Source organism: Phaenicophaeus curvirostris, chromosome 7 (genome assembly GCF_032191515.1).
Source record: "Phaenicophaeus curvirostris isolate KB17595 chromosome 7, BPBGC_Pcur_1.0, whole genome shotgun sequence".
NCBI classification, from domain to species: Eukaryota; Metazoa; Chordata; class Aves; order Cuculiformes; family Cuculidae; genus Phaenicophaeus; species Phaenicophaeus curvirostris.
The window spans coordinates 16,044,924-16,070,523 of NC_091398.1; the positions used below are offsets into that span (position 1 = coordinate 16,044,924).

The 25,600-nt window shown below is 37.9% G+C and overlaps 1 protein-coding gene across 7 annotated transcripts in view; it reads left to right on the forward strand.

The window, feature by feature from the left end:
• The window catches only part of PDE1A (phosphodiesterase 1A), a 152,872-nt gene extending 127,694 nt beyond the window's left edge, over nt 1–25,178 (forward strand). For 6 of the 7 annotated variants that reach the window (XM_069860995.1, XM_069860994.1, XM_069860997.1 and 3 more), the window contains 6 exons: nt 2,204–2,285; nt 4,030–4,150; nt 6,330–6,514; nt 16,272–16,532; nt 24,244–24,363; nt 24,684–25,178. In XM_069860995.1, the coding sequence (XP_069717096.1) occupies nt 2,204–2,285; nt 4,030–4,150; nt 6,330–6,514; nt 16,272–16,532; nt 24,244–24,320 (726 nt within the window). In that variant the 3' untranslated portion in view covers nt 24,321–24,363; nt 24,684–25,178. The remainder of the gene's footprint in view (nt 1–2,203; nt 2,286–4,029; nt 4,151–6,329; nt 6,515–16,271; nt 16,533–24,243; nt 24,364–24,683) is intronic. The other variant, XM_069861001.1, reaches the window with a different exon arrangement.
• Nucleotides 25,179–25,600: the final 422 nt, after the last annotated feature.

A 25,600-nucleotide genomic window follows, 5' to 3' on the forward strand; every position in this document is an offset into this window, starting at 1 on the left:
TAGAGTAGTTCCAACACATTTAAAGTGTAATGAAGTAACTGTACATATATAAATACACTGAGCAGGGCAGATGCAGTACATCTCCTGCTTCCTAGATGAACTACCTTGGTTGTATATCCTCTCTGGTCTGTTGATCTGAGCATGTGTGTTGGAAATCTCTGGTATTTCCAAATCTGTGTCAGCCAAGGTGAAGTAGTCCAAATGTGTACAAAACCCACTAATTAATCCTCTTCTTTTCATTAAAAATAGTAATTCAAGTACTTCCACTCCCTTACAGGAGAAAGCAGTAGAATGTGAAACTGCAGATGCAAAAACCAGTGCTTTAACAAGCAGCTTTCAGAATAGTGAACACCAGCAAAAAATGAACATTCACCTAGAAAAAAACTTTTTCAACTGCAACTAACAGTTAAAATACACGCAAGTGTTAACTTCAGGGATAAAACCAAATGCTTTTAAGTTCAAAAGCAACAACTACAGAAAGTGTGTTATAATGCCATGAAAAATCTGAGCTACTTGTTTAAAATACAAATACACCCACTCATCTCAAACCCCTAAAAATAAAGAAATACGTAGTTCAAACCACTCAAAGAAGTATCACAGCTCCTATAACATTATGCTCTCACTCTGAATAGATCCCAAAGCACAAAAGGAGAATCTGTCCTGTGAGTTCAGAACCTGCACAAGGAATTATTTTACTGTTTTGATCTTTATCTTGATTTTAAATCTCATTACGTACTAATGATCAATTTAAATATCAATAGTGTGTCTGTTATTACAATTTACAGTAGACTTAGACTTATATGGCATTTAGTATTAATTATGTATTATATTAATTGCAAAGCCATGCATAATTGGGGTACAGAGCTACTTGAAAACATAAAAAAACCTCAGACTGATTAATTGCTACTGTGGGATTTTCTCTTTTTTAATTACAAAATTAATTGCTGTAGAAATCCTGTATCAAAAAATGGCTGAAATTGTTAGAACTACCTCAATTTTCATTATATCACAATATGGCTCCTGCATTTACATGGAGATGCCACTAGCAGTAAGTATTCTTGTGTTCTTCTATGTTCTGAAGTAAAATTATTAACACTTGGTCATATAACTTAAAGGCCAAAATAATAAAACTTTCCACTTCCATATGAAACACAATCTGTGAGCTACATCTGTTCCTGTTGCTGAAGTGGTTTTATCAGTATTATAGTTTGAAACTTTTCCCAAATCTAGTTCAAAGATATATGATAAAAACACTAAGGAAGGTTGATACTGCCCCCTTCATCCATCAGCTCCTAATGAGATCTTTGGGAAAATGGTATGTTCATGTACTGCTCCCCACTGAATTATTGTGAAACAGCACTCTCCATGAGTGTTGTAATATACAAAGCCATTTTACTCTAAAAACTAAGTTTTCCTTATCTATAATGTCTTTGACTCCTGGAGCCATGTTTGTTCAGCAACATGAATTATAGCCTCCTTTGAAAGATGTTTCTTCAGGTGTTTTTGAGTCACTAAACTTTTATTTTGAGCTTTTGCAAGTAATTATTTACCATGATGAAAATGGATATAACACCATTCTGTCTTTAAAGACTATTATGACAAAAAAGCTCTTTTAATGTGTTAGGTGTCGAGTGTTTTCAGAAATAGATTATACAAATCATCTTCGTAATGAAATTGAACTTGTGCTTTTTTATGGCTTCAGCAGCAGTGACACACGCTTGCTAGTGTAAATGAGTTCAAGTCAGATTGTGCCCTTGACCTGTGTAAATCCATTGAAAAAATTTTATATGTTGGATACACCAGTGTAGTAGAAGGAGACACTTAGTGTTTGGAATAGTATTACAAATGTCTAAATATCTCCAGTCCCATCACATCTGGGATCGGCAGGACTAGACTGTGATTATTGAAGGACTTCATATATGGTAAATCTCCTTGGCAGATGCCTTGCTCTTGAAAAGAAGTTGGTTGCGATAAGTTCCTTAAACTTAAATAAAAATTGTCAACTGTAAATTAGAATTTTCACTTTTACTCTTCCTGAAAATTTAAAGATGAATAATAAGAGAGTTTTTTTGCCTGTGGGTTGTTTTTGTTTAGGAATATAAGAGAACAAAGTAATCTATTGGATAAATACTAAGGATGTTCATATGCCTTTGTCTCTCTGCCCAGCTATCAAATATGTGCTTATAAATATTATTGTTTGCAGGGAGACAAGGAGGCTGCTTTAGGTCTTCAATTTTCCCCGCTCTGTGACCGCAAGTCTACATTGGTAGCTCAATCCCAAATAGGTAATGACAAATCATGTTTTTTCTGTACGTGTAGGTGCATGTAAAATCATGTGGACTTTTCTTATACCCATTTTGAATTTTAAATGTGTCCCATGCCACCATAAAAAAGGTATTTATTTCCATCTATCCACCAAACTCATATGCTCTTACAGCAGAAATTTGCTGGTCTCAAAAGATCATGAAGTAATTTCAGCAAATGTGATGCCAAGGAGGGATAGGAGAAGGATTAACTGAAGACACTTAGTTAATGATTAACATTAGCCCAGCTTTTATAGTACACACTTTAGGGTTTGGTAGATCACATCCTCAGGCAGACTGACTCTTGCTCAAGAGCTCTCAGGTCTGTCTCTATTACAATCTGAAAGCCTGGTATCGTTTTGTAGGTGCATCTCAAAGTTAATTCATGTGTCAGATCTCTGGATTGTGGTTAAGACCATCAGTGTGGCAGGGTCAAATTACACAGGGCCAAGCCTCCTTGAGTTGACAAGGCCTGTTGCATTCTGTTCCTGTCAATCCTAATTGCATTTTGTTCAACAAATTTCAGCTTCCCATTTTCATATATGTGACTTGGCTCTCTCTATCCCTGTTTCTATCAGCAATAATAAGGAAATAAAAATTGATAAAGATCACTGGAGTAGTCAAGAGGAGATGCCTTAGAAGCATATTGAGTAAAGCAATATGACTTACCAACAGCTGTACTTTTTATGTGAGTGAACGCAGGACTCGGGGAGAAGGTCTAGACATGACAGTGTCTTATCCTTGAACTGAAGCATGTCATTGTGCCTGATCTTTTCACTCAAAATGTCCTGCATTACATTTCACTGGGATTTGAAAGGCAACATGCTTGAGAGTCATGCTTACTGCAGGAGGGAAGCTGGATACTAGGCTGAGGCATTGTTCGTATAATCATAGAATCATAGAATGCCAGATTGGAAGGAACCTCAGGGATCATCTGGTACAGCCTGTTAGGTGATATGTAGTTTAAATGAGATGCCTCAGAACCTCATCAAAGCTGAGCTTTAAAAGCGCCCAGTGTAGAGGGATCTACCACTTCCCTGGGGAGATTATTCCACGTTGCTCATCTTTGTGCTGTGTCACATGGTTAGAGTATGAAGACATCTGGAAAGCCATCACTAGCTCATGTTTTAGCTTTCTTTTTTTTCCTGTTAAGTGCTCAGTAGAGAATAATGTTTCGTTCTATCACTGTGTCATTCCATACCTTGATGAGCACTTTAAAATGTAAAAGACATTGTTCAGAGCTGACATCTCAGAACTGTGGGATGAATGCTGTCTCCTAGGGATATTACTTGTTCTCTTCACTGATTTGACAGAACACTCCTACACACTGTGAAATAACACTTTACCTCCACAGAATAATAAACAGCAGTTAGAAATATTAACTCCTTGGCAAGGAGCTCCAAATAGTGAGACAGTATGACTTCTAGCCCCCTAGATCAACAGCAGCTTCCCTTCTATTCAATATTTAATATTCATTATAAATGGTGTGTTTTGCAGTGCATAAAATGAAAAAGAAAAATGAATGAAAAGCTGCAATTATTAATATGTAGTTATATCTATATAGCATAAGGTGTTTCTGGTTTTAGTTGTGCTTTTTAAAACTAGCAGTATTTATGATATTGCATCATGACCGCAGTCAGAAAATCAGACTGATGTCAAGAATTTATTTTTAGATTTGAGAGCTGTGGAAATGTAAAATCTGATTTTCTCTTCTTTACTTCTATAGGTTTCATTGATTTCATAGTAGAACCAACATTTTCTCTTCTTACTGACTCAATGGAGAAAATTGTTATGCCTCTTATAGAGGAAGCGTCAAAGTCTGACAGTCCTGCATATGGGACACCAAGGTATGAATCCACTTCTTGGCTGTTTAACTAGTGTAAACTAACACAATAATGTCATTCTCAGGGTTATGGCATTTATGTTAACAGTTGGAAAAGTAACAAAGAGCTGTACAGTATTGCCACCATGTGGTGGCATGGTATATTTGTAATAAGCTATTACTCCTTTGTGGACAATTGTGCATGTAAAAGGCAAAACTGCAATAATGAGTTGAATACACACATATGCGATATAGAGTTGATTTTCTATGGAATATATAATAAAAATTCTTTTCCTTTGGCTATAATCTTTAAAATAGATTATTGAAATTCCCCGTTCTCTTATCTTGAAACATTTTCAGTATAATTTTAATTGACAGTACCAAAAGTCATTCTTTCCTTTCTGAGAGACAATTGGAAGTAGAGATATTGAAAGTGGTTTCATGGGTTTTTTTTTCCTAGTAACTTTCTTTCTTCACATTTCCGTTTTAGTATTATTTTATACATACACTGGGACAAAATTCATTCAACTTAAATTCCATTTGAGAACTCTAAATACAGTGTAAGTGAGATGCAGGGAGGGTGTTTCCCCATAAAGCTCTTGATTTTTGCATCATGATAGAAGCTGTCTATAAAACAGTGTAGTCATGACAGACAATGTTATCTGGATGACTCCACACTGAAAGCATTGTTCAATAATCAGATGCTGCTTTTACAAATATTGCCTCTGTTACCACATTTTTTTCTTTTGAAAACTGTAATCCGAACTTTCACTGAGGCTAATAATATGATAACTCTGCAGGGTAATTTTTCATTTGCTGCACATTAGTTAGATTTTAATAGCAAAATGATGAGCCTAGCTCTTTCCTGATCATCAGTTTACTTTACATGTAATTCAGTTACTAGAAGTACATACACAATAATCGAAGCAGGTACATATGACAGAATTCTTAGTGTTTTGGGGAGCAGTGTTAAACTAAGGCACTACTGATAACTAACTTCTTTACCTACTTATTTCTTCACTAATGACTGATTAGCAGCTGCAAATAATTAATAACTACAGGCTTCATTTTTGGATTTTGCTTATGACTGAGTGATAGACGGACAAAGGCTTATGATCCAGCAAAGCTTCCTCGTGTGAGGTGGATTATCAAGGTTTTTGTTCTTAGTAAGGAATCAAGAGCTACACTAACAAAAAGAATGGAGAGCCTATGGCATGATACAAACCTGTCTGAGCCAGCAGAATTGCACTGACACTACTGCATGGATGCCATGAGTATGTGGTGTGACAGTCAATGTAGTGCCTGGAAAACATTAGAATTATAGCCTGTATGTTTTGTTCTATCCCATTCAACATCTCTGGAACACAGAGAAATTACAATTACCTCTTCTTGTGCAGTTTGTGCTGATATGTTCATTGCAAATATATTTTCTGATTAATGCAAATCTATTTGTATGCGTATTAACATCTGTCTCTGGTACAAATCAGATACATCATGTGGCATAATTGAGTAAACAAAGCCTGGTATGACATGATTACTTGTACAAGGCCAGAAATAGGTCTGATTTGTTTAATCCTAATTATAAAGGGGAGTTCATTCTTTTATTCTGACCATTACATATATCTGCATATTCACATATGAATAATCAATTTGACTCCTACCTTGCCTTACACGTACGGCAACCACAGCAGCGAGATTTCAGTAGATTTTAAAGGCATTGAAGTAAATCCTGCTTTAACTACACTTAAAGGTGTGTACCTTGGAAGAAAATTATGAACTGAAGCTAAATTAACTTACTTGTGATATACTTTAGTGTCTTGCTTTTTCGAGTAAGTCAACAAATAACAATCAAATGTCTTTCTTTTGAGCCCCAAAGATACCGTTCATTGTTCAAAAGCACAGCTAAGAAGCTGCTCCAAAATGGCTAGATAAACATTCTTTAAGAACCAACTTACAATAATGTATTTTCAACTGTAACTTTTTCTTCAATAATTCCCTGGAAAAAAGTTGGTAAAAACTTGTCCCATGTTACAGCTTCATGTGTTGAAGAAATGTCTTGTATTTTGGACACTTTTTTGCGAAAACTGTTATTTCAAGTTAGTGATTACATGTAGGTCGTAAGGAATTTGATTCAAATTAATTGTTTGTTTATTATTAAAATTGCCTAACTGTATTCATAATTTAGGGGATTTTCCCTTCTGCAGCCAAAATAGTTTGGGAGCAGCAAGCAATGCTGAAGCACAAAGACGACCCAGTTTTAAAAGTACAAGTGATGGAGGAGCTCATACAGAAAATTCACTAGCATCTGTAGACCTAGTGAGCTTTAAGGACAACTTAATGAAGATCATTCAAGCAAACAAAGAAAGATGGAAAGAATTAGCAGTAGAAGGTATGATATGCTAAGGTGGAATGTTTTCATAGGTTACTCCCTAAGATCTCTCCTACTTTAATTTTTAAATTTCCTTCAACCTATAAAAATATGTAGTTGTCTTATATTCACAGATTTTGTGTCTTACTCTTGGTTTAGATGCTCTTGTTTTGCTCTGCCATGAAGTATACAGAAATGTAGGTGATCAGAGGATGAGAGGAAGTCTTATACCCTGTGCACTAAGGCTCTGGGTGCTCAGCTTATATTTAGTGGTCTGGTTTAGAAATGTACATTCTTGCCAATTTAATCATAACTGATACTGGCAACCACTTTAAATGCCAAAATCAACAATTCAAATTAGTATGTGCTGCCACACCTCTTTAGAAACGTAAAAGTTGTACTTTGCTATTGGAAATTATATTTGTTCCCCACTGTATGAAACAGATTTCACTATTGCAGGCTTCTTGGGACTATGCTGTAGGCAATTATTTAAATGATTCAGTGGATCTAAAGATTTGGACAATCATAGCATGTATTAGACCCAAACAAGGCAAGAAGTGACTCCTCATTTGCTGGTTGAAAGTTAATAAAGCCAAACTTGCATCAAGCATCCTAGTTCATAAGCCATACTGAAAATTTTCTGGTATTGCAGTTCTCTGAGTAATATTTGAGCACAGTTTATATGTTAAACTAGTTAAATGAATGGGATTTGGGGATATTTTGTCCATCATCTGTGTTGTTTCCAAGTAAGTACCCAGAATATTTCAGTGTAGCATTTCATTGTGGGGACTGTTCTTGCTGTACACAACCTGATACTGACTGCAGGGAATGGTATCCTGGAACCCAGTGCCAACCTTGTCTTTCATCCCATCATCCAAAGCAGCACATTTTTTTTTCTGAAAGAGGTGTCAGACAAGACAGGAAAACACTGCTGAGCAGTGCTAAATTCTAATTTAATGCTAAATTACAAATGAATATTCTCATTAGGGGAATATTAAGTAAGAGCAAGCTTTCATCGTCTATTCTGACAATGATTTGAGAGTTAGGTAGAAGGGGCAGCCAGGGAGTAGATTTAACTAATACAGTCTCTTCTTCATGAGCAGCTTCATGTGATAGATCACATCTTTTGGTGTTATCCAACTGGTGCCAACTGGTCAAAAAGACAAAGCTGCTAATTTGTGATGATCAGCAGTAATAGCAGAGAATTAGGGTGCCCAAGGCCACTTAGCTGCAGCCTGCAGAAATCAAGCAGACATGCAAGGTTCTTCAGTACAGAAGAGTGGAGAACTTGCTATCTGGGAGTTTGAGATTTCCAGTTACATCTAACTAAGTAGTTTGATTTTGGTACATCAGCTTTTTGGTATATTGTTGGAGGTGTTCAGTGCTATCAAAAAGAAAATTTCCCCTTCATTACCAATGCTTTGTAGCAGTCTTTAAATTACTGATAGATTTAGCCCAGTTTACTGGGGTTTTGAAGGTCATTGAAAATACAAAGCTTCTCACAGCAAGTGAGTTAAAAATTGTTTCTTTATACAGTCAATATTAATGTGAGCCCTGGCATTATCCAGGAATCTGTGGGCATGCTTTCTACTGTAAAAAACAGAACTGTCAATGTTTAGGACTCCATGGATTTTGTTGAGATTGTAGTTGTCTATATTCTAGGATGTCCTTCTTTTCTTCCATCAACCTGACTAATCAAGTATGTGTAAGTATTTCCTGAACAGAGTTATGTAATTACAGTAGGATGTACATTAGGAAAACTAATGGGTAAGTGGAAATAGTTGGTATTGAGGTCAGAGATGGGTGAATAATACCTGCACTGTGTGATTGTGGCTGAATCTGTAGAGACTACTTGCAGCAGTATTTGCATTTGACTGGAACATGGCATGGAGATTTTCAGGGTGCCTGGTTAGAATCTGGAGATGCCTTGTGAATACTACAAATACTTTTGACTACAGATTTACATCTTTTTGTACACAGATAGTAAGAGTTTTGTTTTCAAAGGCTGGGGCGATTATATAGTTTTTGTGAAAATTAAGGTATTTTCCATTTGTCCTGCCCCGAACCTACAAGCCACATGCTTGTGTCCAGGCCCGACTAGGGGATAATGTGTTCATTTATCTGTGCGGTGATACGAAGGCCGACAAGGTCACTCTCAGGGCGAAAATCAAAAGCAATATTTATTCTGGCTGCAGCAAATATAAACAGAACAAAATACCGGGATGCACAGCTGATACACAGGTCTGTGACTTCCCAGAGCTACAGAAATAAGTCCTAACCTGTTCAGATCACAATCTGATCCCTGAAAACAACCCAGGTCACTTGGATCTATTCCAATATGCACACCATAAAGTAACAGAAGGGAGACAGAGAGAAAGACATAAAGAGAGAAAAGGAAAGAAATCACCACATCAATGGGTAGTGGCGGTTCCTCAGGAACATGTGGTCACAGCAGCAGCTTCTTCCAGACTGCACGGTCCAGGCTGGTCCAATCGAAGTTATGGGTGAGGGAGAGCACAAGAGTGAGAGGCCCCCACATGGTTCCTTGGGAATTCTTTTATAAGACCCATCTGAGCCACATCAGCACATGTTGGGGTGGTCTTACCACGTGTCTTTTGGGAGGGTCTGGCCTGGGCAGTCTGGCAGGTGGAGGAAGGCAGGGGACAGGGAGGAGCAGCGCCCACCGCTGCATCACGTCCCCCTATAGCAGCCAGCTCCAGACCTCAAGCTCAGCCAGGGGAGGGAGAATGGTGCTCACTCCTGCACCTCCTCTCCATTGAACCCGGTGCCACAGATGAGGCTCTCAGGCCATATCCCAAGCTCTGTCCTTGGGGAGGTCTGCCACTACACCACCTCCACTGTTTATTGCTGGCGCCACAAAGGAAACACACAAATGGGCAGCCTTCAGACAAAATATTTAAGGCAAAGAAAGAAGCGTAGTTGGGCTTTACATTCCAGCCCATGACTTAAACATTTGTCACAGAACTCAAATCCAAAACTCATGTCCATGCTGTCTATAGAGGTGACCCTTATCAGAAAGGGAGAGGATAAGGAGAATAAGGCTGAGGAAGAGAGAAGGAAGGGGTAGTCACGTCCCAGATCCATGAGCTATCGACTTGCCCAGTTGAAAGACCTGGGGTATTTCCTAGATCTACAAGCTGTCAACTTGCGCCCAGGCCTTTTTGACTAGTACAGTTGTAAGATAAGAGGAGTTTGGGATCAGGATATACCAAATAGAAGAAGAAAGATAGGGAGGAAAAGTCAACCAGAATGGCATGTGTGATTATCCAAAACGTTTAAGTCAAAGAAAGAAGCATAATAGGTCTTTACACTGTTCAATATTTGCAAGCAGTTTGTGGGCACTTACTCTATAAGTGGGCACTAAGGACTGCTGGAGAAGAGGTGTTCACTAAGTGAATGTAGCCCCCTGTGAGCTTTCTCTAAGGTAGCCCATAAGTTCCATGTCATGTAACAGGAAAAGTAATTTTCTCCACCTGGTCCAGATCAGCAGTATATCTGCCCTGAAGCTGCACTCTGCAAAGGCTCAAAGTCCTAAATTAACCTGTGCAAAATTAACATCTAGTAAAGAATGAAAATATTGAAATAGATCCCCTTTCCACTTGAAATTCCTTTCAGATTGCACTCAATTTTGACTAAGCTTGTAAGTAAATAGCCTGAGACCTTGAACCTCAGATAATTTGTTCCATCCTGTCTGGATCTCCTGTTGTCTTCCTTGACTCTTTTTGCTTGATGAAAAGTCTTCAGGTCGCTCTGGGCGTATGTATAAATTTGCAGTTTGTTCATATGTTGTTAGGAGTACATACCAAGGGAAGAAATACCAGGGCCAAATCACTGCCAGGTGAAAGGAGCTAGATAATTCCTAGCTAGATAGTTTATGATAAGCTGCAAAGAGCTGAGTGCACTGAGGAGGTCGTATCTATGAGGGCAGTATGCCATGGTAGTAAAGCAGGCTGGTGCTTAGCACAGATCTCCAAACACCCTTCCTGAGCCGACGATGACAAACAGTGCTGTTAAATGAACCATCTGCATTCTTGTCAGTGGGCTCTGCAAACACTAGACGTGGTTTCCCAGATTAGTTCACAGGCTTGGGAGAAGTTGCCTCTATAAGATGTAGTAATACAGCAGGGTCTTAGGATAAGTTGTCTCTATAAAATCTATTAATACAGATGCACAAGTATAATACTATAGAAAGGAAACTAGCAACAATCTGTATAATTCCCTGAGCATGACTTGAACTCATTCCATCTTCTCACCTTTCCAGGATAAGTCTACACAGGTCACAGTGGTTGGGAAGTAGTTCAGCCAAAGGTGAGAGAGGGCTGAGGAATATGTCTCACTCCTCTGCCTAGAAAGGCAGGAGACCAAGACACACTGGCAATACTGTTGACAGGGCAGCTATCCTGAAGATACAGCAGTTGCTGGTGCTACCCCCTCCCTGAAAAGGTAGTTGCTGCTGAGACTTGATTCAGAGCAAGCAGCTTGTGCAAGCAACACTGTGCTTTGTTTTAGAAAGGCCTGTGTTAGCAAGGAAAGTGTTTATCTACCTAGGCAGCTGTTTGAGAGCCTCCTTAGCAGAAGGCTTACTGAATAATATGGCTCCATTTTGCTAAAAAGGCCATGTCTTGTATAATTGATGCAGAGGAGCTCGGTGCTCGATTGCCTAAGGGTCCTCAACTTTTCACCACTGGAGAATTAGAGGAATGTTTCTCAGGCCTTTCAGGGTATGCTGTTAACAGGGAATTACCATAATGATCAAACATCTGGGATTCTAATTTAAAAGCCTTGATGTTTAATTAATATTCCAAACCCCTAATCACCAGATAATCTGTCTTTGTTCAACTCAACAGCATGATAAAGAGACTGTTCCATTCTGTGCTTTTTTCAGTACATAGCAGTGATGGCTGCTGCTTTTTGCTGTTGTGATAGTTGTAGCAAATAGATAGTGAAGATGCTCAGATGAGTCTTGGAGGTTGTTTGTTTAGAGAAAATGTTTGCTAAATGTATTTTAAGGTCTGGAACTTATTGACATACTGAGAAAGCTGTGAAAAACACGCAGCTTATTGGGAAAGATCTAAGTATCATATAAGATCCTTCATGATGTAGTTCTTAGAACACAGAGAAATCATAACACAATGATTTAATATTTTAAAAATAAAATGTTTAATCCTTATGCCTACAATTTTGATTCCTTCATGCTTATTTTGTTCTATAATAATGTTCTAAAATTTTACTAATTAAGTTGGTCAGTGGTTGGCAAGTTCAGGTATAGTCTTAACAGACTAAAAGAGTGTGGACCAGTAAATACGCTTACCATCTGCTCAGTAGATGTCATTGTAAGTAAAGTTAGAGGGATAAATTGATATTATTATCTTCACTTTACAATTGAGTAAAAATGTTCATAGACAGCTTAGGACACTCACCTCAGCTTGAATAATAACAGGAGGGAGTGCAGCATACAGACCATGGGTCCAGTGCCAGTGCAATGGGCTCATCACTAGAGTATGCTAACACTGTTCATCTCCAGGGTAATACGACAGCAGTGTTACTTGTTCCCATTTTATGCTTAGGTAACTCTTCTGAAGTATTAACTGTTACAGAACCTGAAGAAAGGTTGCAGTATTTGTAGGGAATGTGATCAGTGACAAACTCTGTTGACAACACCTTCCGGCCATGAAATCCTGCACAGCCCGAAGTTGTATGTCTGGGATGACTGACTGCATTACAATGGGATGAAAAAAAATGTGAGGCTGAACGAGGCTCTTGCACTGTCTGCTGTGCTTAATTTTGATAGTAAAAATATGAAGAAAAAGACAGAAGACAACCGTTACATCCTTGGAGTAGAGAATAGCTTTTTTTTTTCCATGGGCAGCAACTCTGAATAACAAATGCCTCTTCTGAAAGACCTCTGCCAGTACCTGCAGGCCCCCCTCGGGCTCTTTCAGTCCTGCATACTCTCAGTAACAATAACCACAGGGTTCAGTTCCATTTTGTCTTAAAGATTTTCTATGCAGACTCACTAATAAGAAAAGAGTAACAGCTGTTGAAATGAGAAAATCTGAGAGTGGTGATCTGATAGCATGTTAATGTGACTTAGCAACTGCTAGGAGAAGCAGGCAGTGGGAGGACACGTGTGACAGTCACAGAAACTGACTGTTTGGCTCATGAAGTCTACTCGCATGGACTGTTCTATATATTGGAGAAAAGTAAAATCGAGGAGACACATCTAGGACCAGTCACAGTGATTTTAATTGCAGTGCTAAAATGTTTAGGTCACAAGCATTTTTTGAGCTAATTCAGAAAAGTGATAAGAACAGTGGGAAAAGAGAATTCCTCACCGTGGTCTGAGGAATTGCAGTGAATGGGTTGAGCTAAAAGTAGTGAGAAACATTTTATATTGGCAATACCTGCTAAATCACAGACCAAGAAAAGATAACTGAATCTGATGATGAAACCTGTTATATATCCCCTGTGATGTGTACACCAGAGAGCTGGCCTGCCTCTGTACCTGACAGACTACATAACTTAAAACAACTTTTCCCTCTGGTAGGCTCAGAGCAGCGTGTCTACCCAGTCCCAAAAGTCCCAGCATTCAAGCCCCTGTGCTTACAGCTAAACAGCAAAAGAGAAGTAAAAGGAGGAGGCATCCACCCTAGGAAACTGTAAACTCATAGATTATTTTTAACCAAATGCTTAGTAAAAAGTTTTGATAACTAATTAAGCCTTGTTACATTCTTTTTGTGACATAATGCTGTGACATCTGATGAAAAGGGGAGAGGAAAGAAGTCAACTTCACTAGTTAAACCATTTTCTGTAGGTGCAAAATTAATAAGTACCAGAATTTTTTAGCTATTGTGAAATTTGCTATGGCCAGTTTTCTAAATGAAACAATGCATTACAGTTATTTTGCCAACAGCCCAGCGTAAACACAAGGGAAGAAAGACACTACTTCTACCATGTTTAGGTATCAAATGCCATTGTTGCTTCTTATGAAGGACAGTGATTCAAGGCAAGAGCTCGAAATGGCACAGAAGTACAGAAGAGAGGGGTAAGATTGAGTCACCCCTTACAGACCAGTTAAGAGAAAGCATTTGTTGTACAGATGAACACACAAACTTTGCTGCCTACCACCTGGATTCTTGGAAAGAAAACAATACCAAACAGTTGAAAACATGTAAACAGCCTCAGCTCCAGTCACTTTTACCAAGTTAAAACAGAGAGAGCAAATCCAGTAACAAGAATAACACATACCCTGAATTCGCTGCACTGCACAACACACTTTTGTCTGCCTTTATAGGAATGGTTATGATAATCCTTAACCTGTTCAGTGCCTAACTGACCACCATCCCTTGCCCCTCAGAAAAAAAAGAGGGAGTTTTTGAGAGGGCCAAGAAGGTTGTTTGATTTTATTAACCTGTTTACCGTTTTTAAATATTGTCAGTGTTGCAAATCCCACATTGCGTTGCTCATTTAACATACCCCTTTTCCATCTGCAGCTGGTCACGGCAATGTGTGCACATAGGGGAGGAGGAACTTGCTTGTCCCAGCAGCCCAGTGCAGGCTGAGGGGCAGCCGGCTGCTGCTCTCACAGGGTCCTGGCAGTTTGTGGCTGGATGGAGGCAGAGGCTCTGCTGCAGTATTTACTACAACACTTAACTGTCCAGAACTGGGGATCAAACGTCCTGCCAGCTCTGCTTCTCTTACACTACTTACTAGGACAGTCATAGAAATAAAAGCACAGTATGACAGAAGTTAAGAACAGGCCATCAGCATTATTCTGATTAAACTGTTTATTCTTCATTTACCAGTTTAAGTTTGGTAGAAAATTAATGAAAGAAATTTTAAGTTTAGAGATTCAGCTTTATGAACTAAAAAATAGTAGTAAATTTTCCGTATATGACTATTCTGAGACTTCAAGTATGAGAATAAAATGGTCAGCCACTCAGTTATGCCAAGACAAATCTGAATTCTGATCAGCATTGTCCTAAAACAACATTCTGTGAGAAAATAGTCTGTTCTTACCAGCTTTCAGATTAAAAAGCCATCTTTTGTGCTGTGAGCTAAGTTAATATTATTATTTTATGTGTGGCCATAGTTCAGCTTTGCTTTCCTCAACTCACACATGCATCTGAACAGTATCTGAAATATTTTATTTAGGAATTTCCTTGGTTTTTTTATGAAGTTAAGGGAAAATGCTTGTAGCTTTTGCCATGTGGAGGCAAATATGACATGTAAATCAGTTTCTTGGGACAAAAACCTTAGGCAGGTAGATTATACCATAAGGCACAGATTCTTTAATTAAGTTATCTGGATTGAACATCAGGTGTGCTTCAAGTTGCATATACATATTTCTTAATGTCTTTAGCCACTTCTTTATAAGAATGGAAGTCTCTGTAAAGTAGCACCTCTTCAAGTTTCAGAAGATTTGGAATCCAAAACAAGCAAGTCCCTAAAATTTGTAAAAACTGCTGGCTTAACAATTTAGAAACTGCTCAGATTTGAAAGTTGATTTTTTTAGATGTTCCTTTCCATGCTATTTCACAGGCCAAATTTTACTTCAGGGAGAAATTTATTTGGATTCAGAGAAGTGAGATGATGAAGATGCCAAATGATGACTGTGGTTGAAATGTGATTACAGACTGGGCTATCTTTCAGTCGTCTTATGCAATTACTTGTGGTCTGGATTCAGACTGGTGACTCACAACCAGAGTTTCTGTCAGCTGCCAATTGAACTCAACAAATATCTCAGTGTTGGTTTCCTTCCTTAATATGTTGTGCACAGCCAAGTTAGAAATTCTATGCATGCAGCTATTTTGTGGAGGTGGTGTTCAAACTGCATTGCTTTCACTTTTTAAATTGATACTGGTTTTTATCTTCTATAATAGCACACAGATTCTAAAGTCTGAATTTACAAAATACAGATTCTAAAAGCAAGAGAAATAGGCCTTCCACGATGATGGTAGAGTTATTTTTTAGCAGACTTTTCACCTTCCGTCACAAGTTTCCTGTTCTCTGTTTTCTTCATCTTCTAATTCCTTCTGGTACCACCTCTCTGTGCTGCTCTGTTCTGTCTTCTTTTACTCTGGGCCATTTAATTTGTACTAATCTCCAAATTTCTGCAATAGAGCAAGGAATAGAGCCTCCTTTAGGTGCTGTCCCCCTGTATTTCTTCCTTCCCAGACTGTATGTGCCACTAGCTGTAATGGCAGCAGTACAAGATTGCACGCGTGTAACCCTCTATAACTTGTTGCAGCTGAAGCTCTATATTAGCTAAAATTTTGGACTTTTCCAGGCTGATAGGCCAACTTGCTTCAGGGCTTCCCTTCAGTTCTGAAGCATCCCCTAGCCCCGGCAAGGCGCTCCCCCTCCATGCCCTTTCTTTGTTCCAGAACTGATGAACCCTCTGCTCCACCTCGTCCTGTGGTGGTATACACCACTGGTGGGGGACATACCTGCTCCATGGGGTCCTCCTGGTCCCATTATTCAGCTTACAGTGTGCCTTATGATGCACTTTACTCTGTACCATAACCAGAGAAAGAGGTACAAATTAGAGATAAAACCAGAAAGCAGACCACATGGTTTGCTTGCGATAGTGTAATCAGGAGCAGAATCTGACCCATATTAAACACACCAGTGCTCATATCCTCATACAGAAAGTTGATGTTCACGATGTTCCCATGTACAGCTCTATCAGTCACTACTCTGAAATCGAACCACTATCTTTCTTATCTAATTCACATATTTTGTTCCCTCTTTGTAGAAGAACTTGTGAAAAATGTTGGTGAACAGGAAAAAGACCAAAGCAGAAATTCCACAGATGCACAGTTACAGGAAGAGACAACAAGGATACAAAATGAGAGTAGTCAGGGAAGTGATGGTACAACCTGTCCTCCCAGATCCATCGTTCTACAAGTAGTCTCTATCGACACTCCTCTGAGTGATGAATCCAACTCAGAAAAATGCACTAACTCTGATCCGAACCAGAAAGATCTCACCGATGCCCAGCAAGAAACACAGAATGGTAATACTTCATCACAGAGCACCAGTCAATCTAATGAAGCTGTCCAGGGTGAAGCTGCAGCAGTGTCTGGTATCTCCCTGTCAAACATCGACAGTAATGTAAAATACCAAAATAAGGTGTTCTACAAACCATCAGCATAAGACAGTTTCTTCAGGCATGTGTAGAAACAGTGGTGTCCAAAAGCATCAAATAGAAGCTATGTGACCTAAACAAATATCATCTTCTTGACATTACCTATTTGGTATTAGTAGAAAATTTTTTACCTAAAATACTAAGACCTTTAGTTGAACTGGAAGGATGATTTTACCATCATTTAAAGATGCGCATTTGAAATTAAATAACAGTTGGCTATTGGAGAATGAGGTAATCGTTCAAAACAGGATGATCTAACATTTTCTCTTCTAATAGGTGTTTTTTCTTATGCTATTAAAATGTACCCCCCTTAGTTTAGGCACCTAGTATGATTATTATTTTGTAAACCACATCCTTCATCCTTTGTACTAAATGTAATGTAAATTTTAGCATTAATGTTAAGTAGATAGAATTTGCTAACTGCAGTAAAACATGGGACTGTGTCATTCTCTTAATCAGAAAGATCAGATGAATCTCCTGACTATAATTTGTGGGACAAGCAGAATAGCCAGAAAATCCTTATAATGTCAGAATATTTTTTTAGAACGCAAGTATTTTATCACAAGCTGACTATGATTTTGTACCTGTGATTCTATGATGGTATCAAGGGCAAGATGTCCGAGCAATGGGAATTGATGTTATCAAAGTGAGAGAAGGAAACTGTGCATTTTCATTTTATTTTCTGAATTTGCTTATTGTTAGAATAGGCTTTGAGTTATTAGAGTAATAAGAATAATCAAGGAATATAATGACACTTCTTTTCCTCACTTTAGTTAAAATGGTAAACATGTTAATGCTTTTATGACAGTGAGCCTTGCAATATTTTGCCAGAAATATGGCATTGTCTGAGCAGCAACATCCAAGTGCTTATAAGGCTTAGCTTAGACATAAGTATATGACTTGTCATATTTCTCAAAAAAGGTTTTTATGGAGAACTCCCACTTATTCTAGAGTTTCACATTCCAGAGCTCCATGCTTTTATTGTTGGCAGTTTTTTTCCATCAGAAATGACAGATGGTTAATTTAGAGTCCTAAATCAAAATATTTACACTAAAATTAATTTCACAGCATTTGAAGTTGTCTAATAATTGACATTTTTGTCTTTTGACATGTATTTTTTTGCACCAAATTTAGTATTAAAGCCTAGTTTGACTTAGATGAAGAAAACACTAGGAAAAGCTGCATCTTTTACCTTTCAAACTATGCAAAAGGCACTTGTGGTGTATCTGTCCTTGGGGGCTGACCAATGAAAGTGCTTTTTGAGAGGTCAGAAAGCATGCAGCTAGTGCACTCTGTTGCCTTGCTAATATTTACGTTCCACTTTTCTCCTATAAGAAAAGATTTTTTTAATTTAAAAAACGCTTACCTCATTTGTTTTCTAAGGCAGGGAATTTTCTACAGAATGCCTTCTAGTTTAACACTTCAAACTGTAAAATTAATGGAAAGGGTTAAGAAGTGATTGAATTTATATTAGTGTATTTCCAAAGGCAGATATGATCTGGAAGCTATATTTTTCTGGAAGATGGTAAAAAAATTTGCTAACACTAATTCCACTAATACAGGGATGCACCTTCACTAGAGATGGCAATATTAAAAAAGAGTTCAGATAAATAATGAAATGGAAATAAGAGACTGATTTAATTATTTTGTGGAAATACATAGTATTGTTAGGGTCCTGAACTGAAAGCTGGAGCATTACTAATGAGGCAGTGGTACTTAAAACATGGACTAATAAAATGTCATGGAAAAACAGGGGACATACAGTGGGAGATGTGACTGCATCAAGTGATTAATTACACAGTAAGTGAAGCAGCAAATTATTTTTAAGGCAACACTAGAGGCTCAGTGACGAAGCAACACTCTCTTACTGGGATTCCCCAACATACATCTGAGACATTGTAAGTTTTGCAGCATACACCTCAGTTGCTACTGATTGCCACAGAAAGTTTTGATGTAGAAATGTAGGTTTCTCTACTGAAACTAAAGTTCTGTGCCTGAAAATCTTAAACTGCGGTATGAAAATGAAATGGAACTGAAAGGACTTTTCTTTAAACCCTCCTTTACTACAAGTTGTGCTTTTTCCTGCTGGTGACACCATGTAAAAAAGTGAGGCTATTGCTCACACCATTGATTTAACACATGCCCTGCCATTGCAAAATTATTTTCTGAACAGATTTTCAAACCAATTTGAAAACTGTTCATCTGATATGATTTGTGAACAAATGTAGTCATCAGTTCTTGCTTTTGTCATGGGAAATTACATTGTCACATGAAATTATATTCTCAAAATTCTGTTGTAATGAGAAATTAAGAGAATTTATGTGTTCCCAGTTCTTTGAATATTGCATTATAGAATAGTAACTTTTCACCTTTCCAGAGCTGTGAATACTTAAATTTTTTCCAATGGAAATATATATCCCTAGTTAGCCAACTTAAGCCTGCAGAAAGTAAATTCTTTTAGTCTCATGAACCTTTAATAGATCCCCTCATAAGTAATTCACAACCGTTGAGTCAGGAAACCGCAAGTTGAAGCTGGATTTCTAATTTACACTGTCACAAATTTTTAGTAAAGTGTTACTATATATAGAATAAGGATATTGGTTAGGTGTTATTTTTGAAGGCATCTGAGATTTGAAGTAATTTTTAGTTGTCATTTTATGTGAAACTTCTGTTCAATGTCGTATGATGAATTTACTCTCATGCATCTCCTTCAGTGACCATTTGGGTTCATTTTCCAACACAGATAAATACGCAGATAAATAGAGAGCTTGATGAATGTTTTGCCTGGTTCCTGTAGCATATTAATGTCAGAGTCCAATACGCTCAGACCAGGTTATTTTAAATATCCCACATGTGAAGGGTGTAACGTTAAATATAAAATGTACCTGTCTGAAGGCAGTTGGTATTACATGGGGTGTCTGATATAGCAGAGTGATACAAAATATACTGAAAGCACATTACAAATGTAAGTTATGTTTAGCAAAACAGAGCAATTGCAATGTACTTCTCAGTCACAGTGCTGATGTAATTCTCATTAGTAGTCTCTTGAATATGCTAATTGTTATGGTGTTACGTGTCACCAGTAGGGCATACATAAGTTGAAGCCAGCTCAAGCCCAGTGCTCTGTTCAGAATTCTTTTTCTAGTTGTTTAGGTTTTGTACTCTATTTTGGTCTGAGCTATTTATTCACTCCCTCCATGCTGGCCTGGCTAACTCAAGGAGACAGTCACACCCTCCCAATGAACTCTGCAAGAAACACCTACACCACAGGTTGATCCCCTCAGCTGTGATGTAGTCAGTGGACCCACTCAACTGGCGTAGATGCTTATCTAAAAGAAAGGCCACCCCTCCACTCCCCTTTGTGTTGACATTATCTGCTTTCTTTGCAACAGCTCTGGTCAGTCACCGCTTGCATTGTCTTCTGAGTTTGAGGAGCACACCTCCCTTGCCCATCTCCATTGAGCCGCCTTCCATTGCAGGGTTCTATTGATCATTCACATATCAAGTACACTGTGGTTTTATGTTATTAAATGCTTTGATTTATCCTTTAAATTTAATAACACATCATTTTTGCATTTCCCTTATTGTCCCCAAAATTAAATGTCATAGAAAAATATTTTGAGTACTTACGGTCTTGTGAAAGGATTTATAGAGGGACTATGTCATCATATTCTTAAAAATTTATTTCCTAAAGACGTGAGATCAACTATGTTACTATTCAGTGAGAACTCTGACTCTATATAATAATTAAATACTATAATCTTCAAGACAGAACTGTCCCTTTCCCAGAATTTTATGCTTCTAATAAACTACAGAGGAGACCTAATATTAATTTCTCAACTGTGTCATAGAAGATACAAATAAATAATATATAAGCTGGTCTTTTTCTGTGCCAGCCAATTAAACAAGTCTACTGCAGGTATTTATATCACTGCAATGTGCAGTGGCCGGGGCAACTGGCTTTCAACAAACACATGGTGAAACTCAGGTCCTGGCTCTTTCAAAAGAATTAGTATTGGTTTTGAGTAGCAACTTTAAGCACCTCTGCAGAGATTGTGCATCTGTGTTAAAGCTAACTGAAAAGAACGACAATGCAGTCATTTAGTATTGAAATTGTCTGCAATATTGAATAGCCAAGGGGAAAAACAGGCTGAATTGTTTCACATTTCTCTTTCACAGTGGTGAAATGAGTTAATATTCTAAGTGGAGGGAATTGCATTAAGCTGTCGTTGTAAGAATGTAAATAATATTAGTGGGTTTGTGGGAGATGTTGCTGCACTGTGTGTAGAAGCCTCATAACTACAAATAGCACAGGAGTTTCAATTTTCTCTCTGCACTCCCCCCTCCTTTTTCTCTGTATGAGCAGTACTGAGATGGTCAAGAGTAAGTGTGTTGAGTATGATGCGGTAGCACTTGGCACAGAAGGGAGATATAACACGGGTAGCATCCCCACTTTTCTCATTTGCACTTCTGTTGATGGCCAGCAGGTCCAGATAGGACTCTCTTAATCAAAGCCAGGTATTTTCAATGGAATATCACTTCAAGAAAGCAGAAGGTAGCAGACATATGACCTTACATTTTTTTCCATGCTTCCCAAATTTGAGTTATTTGATTATTCTAAGAAGCACTATACAACTATCAAGACATTATTAGCATTCTCCATGCTAGATTTTTTGACCTCTGTACCTTCTATACTGAGGATGGGGGTAGAAGGCTAAAGCAGCATCCAGAGTGCTTGCTGACTGACTCCCAGGGCAGAGAAGTAAGCACCTGCAGGCTGGGAGAATGAGACAGAAAGTAAGAAGAAAAGCAGCATAGTTATTCAGGTTGAAATTTCATGTTACTTGTCATTGTTCTGTCTTTATAAAAAGCAGAAAACTGAGTTTGGTTTTCTGTGAATAAGCGATTATATGTAACTTCATGCATAAAACAGAGATGGGAAACACGGGACAATGATCTATCTGCGTTCTTGGGAACCGTCGCTGAATATTTGAATGTACTGTGATGAGGTGGTTCCCCATTAAAATGAAGAAAAAAAGGAACTGGTTTCCTCTCTTTGTATCACATCTCTTTCTATGTGTAGTTTTATTAACAGCTCTGCCCTGTGATCTGGTCCATGTGAAGGGACAACTTGAGGGTTGCTATTCCAAGAACTCCAGTTGGGATTGGATGTCATTTTTCTCCACAGTACCTTTGTCCTTTCCATTGCCTCACTTTCATTTAATTGAATGTTACAAGATTAAGTGGAACTATTATAAGGTGATTTTTCTTTAAAGTGGTGATTTTTTTTAAAGTGATGATTTTCCTTTTCTCCCGAGTGATTTATTAATTCGAACATTAATTTTAAAAACGGCTTATGTTTAATTAAACAACTGATTTATAAATGCTAATTGGCACACTTTCAACTTTTCAGTTACGATGATAGCCGCATTAATCCTTAATAACAAATTGTAAAGGAGATAATAAATCTGTGATAGAACAGATTAACAGTTACTTCACTCCATATGACTGTAGAGGACTGCCCAGTCACATTGAGTTATGTAAAGCATTCCATGTCATCAGCAGTCAGTAAAAAGCCTCTGGAGGATAACGAGGTTAAAAAGCAATGGACAGACCTATATCAACAACATGCCATTCTGATTTATGGTAATGCAAGAGGCTTTGAGTAATCATCGTGCCATGCAAATGCTAGTGACTGTTCAGTGCCACGGTGGCCCTGTGGTGCTCAGCTGGCTGTGGAACCCTTTGCATCTATGCGAAGCAGGCACAGATCACTGTGGTGCCTGGTTCATTAGTGTTCCTAGTGCACACTGTGTGGCTAAACAGCGCAATGGTAAATCAGGGTCCTGGTGGTATAGGAAGGCATCCATGTTTGTGCTTGGGATGAGGATGGAGGGAAGGTTATATTAAAAGAACAAATAATGTATTTATAAAAAGAATAGGGATTAAAAGATAACAGCCATTAACAAACATTCAGAGGGCAGAGTTTATCATATACAAAAACTGATTGATGCATTGACCTGAAGTTACTTGTATATGGTTCAGAAGTCAATGATAAGTTTTTATGACAATGAAACTTACAAAGCTTTTGGTTTAAGGCCTCCACAAACCGCTCCTATCCTACTCCTAGAACCTTGCTCACCATTCTATTTAAAGTATAAAATTTAACTATTTATGCCAATGGTTTTTCACTTTCATATCCCTCCCCAGCGCTTTATATATATATATATATATTTGTGGATAATAACAGAAGTTTTGCTAAATCCCTCCGAAAAGAAAAGTTATGGAGATGATCTTACTCTAATTCACGTTAGTCCAATTTTGAGACTTCAAAATCCTTTAGAGAACTGATTGTCTATGCTCCACCCACACAAAATTTATGTAAAATAAGGGGGGTTGGGAACAATGCTGCTTGGGGTAGTATAACCCTTCCACGGGTAGCTACATTACAGAATGGGCAGCACCCACTCTGTCACATTGCCATGGCAATAAAAAAAGGGTAGAATCAATAAAAATCCTTACTTGTTCACAGTAAAGCAACAGTGAATTCACAGCTATCAATTTTCTTTTTTTCCTCACTCTCATTCTCCTGAACTCCCTTTCTTCTCTTCCATTTCTCTTATCCAAACTATGAGCCTCTTCTTCAACTTCAGCTTACTGCCTTGCAGTTTTCCTTTCAGGTCCCAAATCTTCTGCTGTCCCTTTCAGCTGTTTGTACCTTTGTTCTCTGTCTTTCAAAAATCTTTCGCTGCCAGTGTTTTTATTTTTGTAACTTTTTTTCTTCTCCCTGTTCATGTTTGCCACTCTTGAGAATTTTGTGCTTTTCCTTTTTCACATTTTCAGTTCAGCATCATTAATTGCTGGAGGGACCGATCACTCAATCAACTGGTTAAAACAAAGAAGTCACTATATAGATAGTAAATAGCAGTGCAAGTTTGCTGCACTCTCCGAGTGCCTCTCACTAATCAGTTTATAATTTCCTCAGCTGTATTCATTCAAAGTTATTGAAGAAATAGTTTAAGTAACAGCTTAATATTATGATTGACGGTTTGAAATGAATGTTGTATCACTTAGTTTGAAAGATGCTTGTGTCATTTGGTGTCATTGCTCCTATTTGACTGAATTAATAGAATTCTTAGAACTTGACACTGGTGTCTTTCATTGTCTGAGAGAATCTTACTCCCAATTTGAATGCCTGCATTAAAGAGGAGTTAAGCAGTTTTTCTTTGCAGGGGGTGAACTTCACCTTTTAGTAAACTAGAAGATAAAATAAACCAAAACCAAACCCACTTTAGTAAACCCACTTACTCATGTAAATGTCTTCATATTTTTGTTTCATGATGTGATCTATTTGCTTTCATTCCACCTTTTGCATTATGAATAAACCATAATGATTAGTTCATTCAATCCTATGCTTACTCTGGTGAGAAAGCAATTTTAAAAAGCAGTGCCTGAAGCCTCATTTTAACCTTAAAAAACTCAGGGGAAAAAAGTTTCTGTCTGTCTAGGGCTGTACAGGTTCTCCTAACTTGGTTAACTTCCTCACTCGGGTTCTCAGTCACATTTGTCTATCTTCCAGGTGAGCCTAAACACTGTAAGAAGTCAGAAGATACAGTAAAAGCCACTGAGCAGAAAGAAGCACTGATTCAGAACTAGAATTGCTGTGTCTTAAATGCTCCTGACATTTCAGGCACAACAGGTAATTTTGTCATTTCTTTCTTACAATGAAGAGAGAATTATAGCATAAAGACTCAACTACTCCTATTATTACCCTCTTTGTTCCATACGAGTTGTTGTTTTATTACAAAACTTTTACATGGGAATGTGGTACACCTACTTCCTATGTCCCATTAAAAGCTATTCAATATAAAAAAGGAAAACCCAACACCTTAATGTCTCCCAGTCATTAATGTCAGACTAAACGGTCATACAATAAAACATCCTCAAATTGTGTATATTAAACACTGGAAGAAATACTATTAAAAAACTATTGCTTATGAATTTTCATTTCTGCTGCAGGAGAATAGAAGAACTCTAGCTGTTCCTACTCCATGCTCTCAGAGGCTGTTATCTGTCAACTTGTTCTTGAATCATCCTGTTTCTGTGGAGAGTGACTGGACAAAATGATCAAAAGTGTAAACCTAAAATCCTGAGCTGGTAACTCAAGGCACTTAACAACTTGCAAGATTTCAGTTGTTATTTGTTGTTGCTATTTCCTTTTCTATACCACTTTCTTAAACTAGCCAAAATACTTTTTCAGCCAAAGTTGGACCTCACTTTATTTCATCACTGACACCAGATATTTCCAGTTAACCATGAGACATGAGAAAACACATTTATCATCTGCCCGAGAATGCTGTTAAGTATCACTGCTGCTGGTGTGCAATGGAAACAGAAAGTCAAAATTAAACATTGTTATAGATACTTGTTCATGCAACCAGGAAGCATGCGACATTGAAGTCTTACTTGTTAGCTTCCTTAAAAATATCTGGAAATAAAAATACATAGACTGTACAGTGTAGAGTTACACTGACTAGCCTGCGTGGATGAAGATTTTTTCCCTCTGCGGTGACTGCCATGTAGAGAGAATTGGTGTTTAACAGATCAGTATTCCAATTATCTCTTTAAAATAGATTAAATAACATCCAGTATTAAAGATCAAAACATTCTCAGTCCTATAGTATTTTAGAAGACATCAGTAGTAATGTCAGCCCTATCATGAAGCTGGTGCTTATTGTTTTGTAGGGTGGAAGAAACAGCTACAGGAATACATGAAAATTGCTTAGATTCAGCAAAGTATTGTGTTGCCTGTCGGAACTGGAAGGTGGCATTGAGGCCTTGTGTCAGGGTTTATCTCAAATGGAAAGGTGACAACATGGATCTTGTAAATTTCTTCCTAACATTTGGTTCATTAAAAGAAAACACCAGGCCATCTT